This window comes from Engystomops pustulosus, chromosome 5 (assembly GCF_040894005.1).
Source record: "Engystomops pustulosus chromosome 5, aEngPut4.maternal, whole genome shotgun sequence".
Taxonomy (NCBI): Eukaryota; Metazoa; Chordata; class Amphibia; order Anura; family Leptodactylidae; genus Engystomops; species Engystomops pustulosus.
Window position 1 is genome coordinate 145,782,005 of NC_092415.1, and position 8,550 is coordinate 145,790,554.

Here is an 8,550-nt window from a genome sequence, read left to right on the forward strand (position 1 = left end):
CACTTTTTTTTTTTTTAGGGGGTCGCTGTTAGGGCAGTTTCACAATATCTGTGATCATGTAGAGTCAAGGGCTGAACTGGAGATGGGATTGCTTGCATTCCTAAACGAGGACTACCACAGCCCTGGTGTTTAGCTAGGAAGCAGACTGCTGCTGCAAACCCATTCAATCTGTGTGATTCCAAGCTCTATAGCTTCAAGCTATTATAGGCCTGTAAACTTTACTTTCATTGTGAGGAAAATATTGGGAGGAATGCTAAAAGACTACCTACAGGAGTACGTGACGTCAGATAATATAATGACAGCCAGCATGGAATAAAAGTTGTCATACCTACAGGATCTACTTTTATGAAGAGGTGAGCAGATGCCTGGACACAGAACTTAATAGACTTAACATTATACTGTGTTGCCATCACCTCTTGTCGTGTACCAAAACAGGTATGGACTCTAGGGATAGGGATGCATTATTACCACTGCAAGTCAGGGCACCAGTCCATGAAAAAAAATATGGTGAAAACTTGTCTTTTGATGTCCTTTAACCTTGAACATCAAAAGAAAAGACACTGGGCACTGGTTTCATTTCTAGAGGAGACAAGGCATCTTTACTATAAGAACAGCGAATCTGTGGAATATGCTGCCTCATGAGCTGGCCACAGCTGAGAACTTCTAAAAGGTCCAAATGCCTTTTTACATCAAAACAACATAGACGATTATGGAACATCATTACAGGCAGGCCCCGGGTTATGTACAGGATAGGTTCTGTAGGTTTGTTCTTAAGTTGAATTTGTATGAAAATCGGAACTGTATATTTTATAATTGTACCCCCAGCCAAATTTTGTTTGGCATCTATGACAATTGGATTTTAAAAATGTTGGATGGTCATAAGAACCAGGATAAACGATAAAAATTACAGACACCTTAGATAACTGTTAAAGCTGTTTATTGTAGTAAAGTAAAGTATGTTAAATTACTAACATCCAGAGGTCCGTTTGTAACTAGGGATTGTCTGTAAGTTGGGTGTTCTTAAGTAGCGGACCGCCTGTAAATAGAATTGTATTCCCTTGGTTGAACTTGTATCTTTTTTCTAAATGCACTATGCAACTCCATAAGCAGTGTGATCCGCCTGTGCCACAAGATTCTGCATGGTCTGTGATCATGGGCTGATCACAAACGGTGTGAAACTGCCACTAAGTTGTGAATGTAAGTCAATCTCTTGATCTAATTGAGTGTCTTATTGCTGGCTGCCCCCCCTCCCCATCACAAAAATGCACATAGCATTTTCCCCATTTAAAATGAGTAATGGTGATGCATGCTTGGTGCTGCTCACTTCAATGATGGATAAAGTGGCATTGTGCATATACATCTGTTTATTGAAATTAGGGGTACATCATCTACATTCTTGTGATAAATGGGGGCCTCTTTGATGGGCCTTCCCTAATATACTTTCGCTATGGATAAACAAGAAAGGGGGTCATCTGACAATAACGACAGTAAACCTTTAGGACTTCTCTTCCCCACCGGTGTACAATACAGCACAAGGTAATCTATAAATAATCTTGCAATTTATATTTTAAGTAATTTTGTCTTGTACCATTCAGTGCAATTGTTCCGGAAATCTTCAGATTCTCTCCTTAGACGAAGATGATGTGTTAATGTTGAAAATCACTGGACTCTGTTTTATGCATTTTGCCATCCCGAATTGAGACTTGTATAATAATCTTATTTTGCAGACATTCATCATTAAAATTGCTTTTATTTAACAAATTACTCTGACTTAGGCAGCATTCCTTTCATAAAAAATTATGACTGACAGATATTTTGTGTCCAATGTTAAATTTGTAACAAATTAAAACACAACTTTTTAAATTAACATGTCTAATTTTTTTTTTATAAGACTTTTGAACACTTTAATGTTTAAAGGAAATCTACCATCAAAAACCATCATGAAATTAGGGACAGTTACTTATATATCCAGGCATCATAACTGTGGTAATCTTGTTACAATTGTTATCCATACCCTCGTTCCTTCCTAATAAGCCTGAAGGGTCCTGGGGGCGTTACCAGAGCCCCTCAGTGATGCAGATTAACAGGCCATTACAACAAGCAGAACACTTCTCACCCAACCTCCTGCCTGTGTAATCTAGAAGCAGCAGGAAATGCAGGGGAATTGGAGACCTGCTCTGCTCACTGCAACAGCCAGCGAAGCTGCGGTACTACGGGGTTCTGGAATTAGAATTATAAAAGTTTCTTTTAGAAGGAAGGAGGCCATAGATGACAAATATAAGAAGATTACCGCAGTCATAGTGCCTGGATCTATGAGTAACTGGCTCAGGTTTATCATGCTTAATATTGATGGCAGATTTACTTTAAATTAACTTAAAATTTTAAAAAATAATTAACCAAAAGGAACAGTATTGTTTTATAACAAAACATTTCTTAGGCCTAGTTCACACCACTATTTGTGGCATCTTTTGCTAAATTCCAACGCTTTATTTGCCGTTACAAATAAAAGCATAACAGAAGAGAAACTTGCCTACATGAACAATAATGGACACAGAGCGGATGGTAAAAACTTTCTATTCCATTATGAAAATGAGCAGTGGACACTACTAGTGGTGGTGTGAATTTAGCCTTTGTTTTTATATAAATTAAAAATGTCGATAAACTTTAACCTTGCAATCATCTCAACGTAAAGCTTTTTTTTGTAACAAAGAGAGCACATATGTACACACAACCAGTACCCACATCTGATCGACAATACTGATCAATAGCAGGTGTACATGTCAAAAACTGATGTAGTATAGCAAGCTTTTGTAATGGACTAAAATTAAACAAAAAAAAAAAAAAAAGAAAAAAATTAAACTGAGGGATCTGGTGATGTCATAGGACATTTCTGTATATATAAAACCATCAAATTTGAAATTCGCAGAGAACAAAAGAAATACAAACCCATTTTGTATTCCAATCCCTAAAAATAAAAGCAATCCACTGAAAGAAACAGTAAAAAAAAATTAGACTTCAGATACAAGCCTAACTCTTGCTGAGTAGTAACAAGTCTTGGAATCTGAAAACCCATGAAAAACAGTCACAGGACTTACGCTGGTGATAAGAGAACTACTGGTTCTTCGTTGCTGGTGTCGTTTCATTGTTTACCAAAGCTCTAGACTTCCAAAAGTTATTTACTGATAAAAAAATAAATCTGATTAAAAAATTGTTGTCAAAATTAAAAAGGTGCAAGTCTGTGTCCTTGACCAACTGTTGTGTTTGTCTATTCAGAAAAGGATTGGATTTTAGGAGTTAGCTAAAATACCGCCCTTTTTTACCAGTATATGTTGTTTGCTCATTGCTCTGTTGTTGGTCTATGTCAGCTAGGGATAGTGGCTTTAGGTTAGCCCAGGGGTCCTCAAGCATTGAAGGTCTGTAATAGCTTTCCACATCATTAGACACTCTTTTCTCTCTGCCATGCGGTGTACCATATGGTGAAGATGTCCTGGGTGAGCCCTTTGAAAAAAAATCATCAGGTAAAGAGACATTCAATATATGTTCTCCAGTGTTTGAGCACAACTAACCATATATAGTAATATTTACATTTTATATGTATTAACAGGGATGACAATTCTCTCTAGGTATCCCGCAAAACATCTATCCCAAACTTTAACTCACTGACTCCCAAATGGTCCCAGTTTTTGGGGCATATTAGGGTTTTTTGTGAGCAGAGTTAATTAAGGAGTTAAATTTGTAGGGTCAAAATAGCATACTGAAAAAAACTTTCATACTTGGGACAAGAATACAATGCATATTTTGCCCCTTGTTTATTTCTTAAAGTTTTAACATAGTTCACTGTACTTGATAAAATTATTCAGTTGGTACGATTAAGGAGACACCAAACATGTACAGATTTTTTTTTTTTTAAATAGTAAAAAATTACTGAATGCAGCATCTAAGGGGTTAAATGACAGCAAGTACACCAACTGTGGTCACTGCTGCAGGAACCTGGCTGTCAGTACATGCAGGGCTCCGCTTCGGAGCCTGTGCAATCACCATGATACAGATCTGACAATAGTATGCCTTTATTAGGTCCCTACAGCCCTGCAGAATGACATCAAAGATAATGAACTTTCTAAATACTCTTTGACTTCCTGGGTTTAACAGCGGCTGGCAAGCACCTACCCAGCTCCCTGCCAGTAGCGAGGTTAGAAGTAGTAGCCACTGAGCACAACTCATGCTAAATCCAGCACTACCTACAGTATTTTTCGCACTATAAGGCGCACCATCAATAAATGCCTGCTAAAACATCTAGGTTCATATATAAGGTGCATCTATTTATAAGGATGAATGGCCAGCAGGTGGCAGACCTGTGCACAGTTCAAGGCAGCTGTTTTCTGCAAGTATGGTTCATATATAAGGCGCACCTTTGATTTCTGAGAAAATCAAAGGTTTTTTTGTGTCCGAAAAATACGGTAATTGCAGTATGGCACTCCAAATTAGGACATAAAAGGCAGTGGAGTAACAGGAAATGGTTGAGACAATGCAAGTCAGGAACTCTTATAATTGCATCAATTTGGAATCTACTGTATCTTCTGATGCTTTGCCTCATACACACATCTACTCCTCAAAACTACAAACTAAACATCAGACACGCTAGAGACCAAGGGTAGAATCAATGGCTGTATAACTCAATAATTATAACTATATAACTACAATTCTAAAATCAGAAAATTTTAATTCTGAGGATACAATTAAAATCCTTTACAAATTAAAGAGATTCCAAATTACCCGAAGGGAAATATGTGATAAAAGAATGACCTTTATTCCTCTTCCCAGCAGTTCTGGACCTCTCTGAACAGTAATATATAGAACGGATACTAGGAATTGTCTGCACTGGTCATGTGGAAAAGTGGCTACATCATCGATACAAGAGGTGTGAGGGGGAAAAAAAAGAAACAGCTAAGCGACTTCTCTAATATACTTAAAAGGACATCTATCACGAGAATAAAGGATTGTACACAAACATACATACTGGTGTGTGAACCCTCTGGCAGGATCTGTTTTTAGCATCTCATGTCCTGGTTTTCACACAAAAATGTAAAATTATGCAAATGAATCTGAGGGGCTCTGGATTCTCTCTGACTCATTAGCATATTTTTGAAAGTTTTTTTTCCTTAAAAACAAGGGCATAAGCAGATCCTGCCAGAGGGGTCATACACCAGTGCAGGCTGTCCCCGGTTACCTACAAGATAGTTTCTGTAGGTTTGAATTTTTATGCAAGTCGGAACTGTATATTTCGCCAGACAAATATTTTTTTGGTCTCCGTGACCAAATTTATATTAGATATGACAACCCAAAGGTTTTTATAAGTACCAGGATTAACAATAAATATCAATTGCAGACACCTTTGATAGGCTACAATAATCAGCTGTAAGAACTAAGTCTAAAGTACAGTCAATTACCAACATCCAAAGGTCCATTTGTAACTAGGAGTTGTCTGTAAGTCGGGTGTTCTTAAGTCAGGGACCGCCAGTATATTAGTGTTCTTGATGTAGAATCCTTCATCCTGGTGGTAGTCCTTTAATATATTGGTCTATTTTAGCTGTTAATGATTAAGCCATATTTTTGCATTTTTAAGGTGGCGCAAAGCAGAGGTTTAGGGTGTACATATGTCATTAAGGGGAATGTAAGTATTTTGCCTTGCCCCATCCTGTAAACCATGACCCTGCAAAATAAAAACTGACTTCACCTGCAAATGCTGCTTTTTGTGTCCTGCAGATTGTATGTCTACTCCTGTCCAAGTTGAGCACCACCTGACTACCTAATCCTTCTGTGCAACCTTAAGTGTATTACCCACACAACCCCAAAGTTATTCCTAGTCGGTAGTGCCGATCCTCAACTTTCTTGTACTACAAACAGTGGACTTATGAGCCAATATTCTCAACTTCTTCTTTATAGATTAGGTTCTAAGGCTGGTTTTATAAACTCACTCACCAAAAAGTCAAGTTCAGTTTAGAAGTTCTAATTTTTGAAATAAGCAAAATTGTATATTGGTACTAACAGTTTACTTTAAAGGATTACCTTAACCATTAATTAGATTAAAATAGAAACACCTCATACCACTAGTTTTCATGCATCACGGGTAGAAAAACTCATAGCTACATAGGACAATTTTTGCATGACAATTTGACCAAGGGTCAACATAGAAGTAAACCAAGTTACAACAATGGGGGAAATTTATATGCCGATGCTCCTTCGCCACATGCATGTGTAGGGTCCCGCACCGCTCAACGCCCACATGGCGTGGAGGTTGCCATATGCAAGAATTTGCTATTTTTTCCCTGCTTCTACGCCAGAAAACTGCCATAGAAGCAGTGATAAATCTCCTCCAATGTATTTATCCAGATAGATAACGGTTCATCAAATGAGACTTCACATGGCTTATTCAGTATATCAAGACACTGGTGAAGCCATTCTTGTTGCTTCATAACATACATTAAAAAATACTCGTACAGCACAGTTGCTCCCACCTTTACAAAAGCGGTCCCCAAACATTCCCTTGCTCAGTTATACCCCTGCCAGCTGTGGGTTATGAGTTTTTTTTACACTTAATTAATGCACGGTAACAAGTGGTATGTGGTGTTCCAATTTTATTGCAATTGATAAGAAAAGTATACTTTTTAACTGTTAGTACCACTAACAGTGGTACTGTTTTAATCATTTTGTATATTGAAAGAGATTGTATATGTACTGGCTTTATTGAAGTCTTGTTTATGGCTTCTAATTTTTGGAACAAACTTGCTTGTTTACAACCAACCTAAGGGATTCTTCAATGTGTATTTAAACATCACCTGCCTGTTTAGACTTGATTCACATCCTATTCATCCCTTCTGTTGGTAATCCTGCTGACGTATCCTTACAACATATCATAGCGTGTGCTCATACAGTAGGATACTTCCCTGCTTTATCAGCAGTAGAATCCCTTCCTCCCAAATTGGCAGTTACATCTCCAGAGAAACATCCCCTTAAGAATTACCATATGCCGGCGCTCATGCGCATGATTGCGGCCACGTCCCCTTGTCGCACTGGATATATCAAGAAGGCATAGCCCTTTTGATGTGGTCGCCGGGCAAAACTACGGCAGGCCCAACCTGGCATAGCCCCATGCCTGCCCACTCCACCACTCCTTTCTATGCCCACATAGCATGGAGGTGGCGTAGTCGCTATTGCAATTACAAACTCTTGCACTGCCAGAATGATGGCATAGAAGCTGTTATCAATCCCCCTCCCCCTTGCGTATGTTCAGCAGAAGTTGCATTTTTTTCCGTGCAGCATTGTCTGCTGGATGCAGGGTACATGGTGCAGAAGGTGGCATGTATATAGACACGTTTGGCATGTACATCAAGAGCTTTCCAGGAATACATGCTAAACGTGTTCAACACACAATATGAGCCTAGCTTTGACTATTATGTGCTCATTTTTATTAAATTTATGCTATAGAATAAGTGACCATAAATAAGGAAGCTTTCTCTATACATGATACAGACAAATACTTTTAAATTCCGCTACAGTATATAGTGGGCTAACGAGGTAGATATACATGAGAATGCACTAGTGATACAAGGCACATTGGAGCTGCACTACATACACACACGACACCACTGAGCGTCCTGCTCTTCTGTCTTCTCTCCCTATTACCTGGTAGTTCATGGGTTGTCTGGGAGAGGAGAAGCCGCGGCCATGGTGCTGCTGGTAATGCTGAGCGTTCCCTCCAGGAGACTTGCCGTAAGGAGACGAATTGTAGCGAGGACTTGGCCGCCGAGGCGGTGTGTTACCTGGGGAGGGGCCGCCGTACCTGCCCCCATAAGGGCTCTGAGAGGGCGACAAGGGCCCACCACCGCTGCCGTACGGCCTCTGAGGCCTGTGTCCATAGGTGGGTGTGTGCGGAGAGCCATATCCCCAGGCCGGCAGCGGTGGAGGAAGCATGGGGCCCCCAGGACCTGTGTAGGGTGGAGGGCTTCGGAAAGACCCCGGACTTCCTTCACCGCCGCCCGCTCCGGAGGAGTTCGGGGAGCTGTAATTCTGTCTGTGCATGGCTAAAAACAACTGCCCCGGTCAAATCTTGCACGGCTTCCAATAGGGTGGTACTGCGTACTCACACACACACTGCGTACCTACAAGAGCGGAACTTCCGGCTTGTGCAACACAACACCCAGACTTCCGGCCTATTGTCGGCACGGAACAAAGGTTCCTGGGGACGAGTGTTCTCTATCTCTCTCATTGATTTCATCTCAAGTATGACTGACTATCCCATTCATTTCTAATTCATTTCACATGATTTTAAAGCTGGAAGTAGAAAATTGAGAAGAAGATTTCCACAAAATACCACTTATTATAGTATATATTGGTAATTATGCAAACAATGTTTTTTGATGCCTTTTTGACGCATTCCAAAGACTTAAAGGGGTATTCCGGGAATATGAACGTCTGACACAAAAACCCATGATGATATAAATAAATGAATACAACAATACTCAATGTCATTAGTCACAAAATGGAGCTTAA

At 39.6% G+C, this 8,550-nt stretch overlaps 1 protein-coding gene across 1 annotated transcript; it reads right to left on the minus strand.

The window, feature by feature from the left end:
• Positions 1-1,730: 1,730 nt before the first annotated feature.
• Positions 1,731-8,243, minus strand: MPLKIP (M-phase specific PLK1 interacting protein). The gene is made up of 2 exons (XM_072153329.1): positions 7,684-8,243; positions 1,731-3,498 (listed from the first exon to the last, which is right to left on the minus strand). The coding sequence occupies exons 1-2, from the start codon at positions 8,077-8,079 to the stop codon at positions 3,295-3,297; spliced, it is 600 nt and encodes a 199-aa protein (XP_072009430.1). The 5' UTR covers positions 8,080-8,243; the 3' UTR covers positions 1,731-3,294.
• Positions 8,244-8,550: the final 307 nt, after the last annotated feature.

What these genes read in the sequence shown, in the direction of transcription:
- MPLKIP (XM_072153329.1), bottom strand. Translation starts at nt 8,079, where the DNA reads ATGCACAGACAGAATTACAGCTCCCCGAACTCCTCCGGAGCGGGCGGC. An exon ending in GACAACCCATGAACTACCAG is followed by an intron (nt 3,499 to 7,683) that starts GTAATAGGGAGA and finishes TTTTTTTCAAAG; the next exon opens with GGCTCACCCAGGACATCTTC.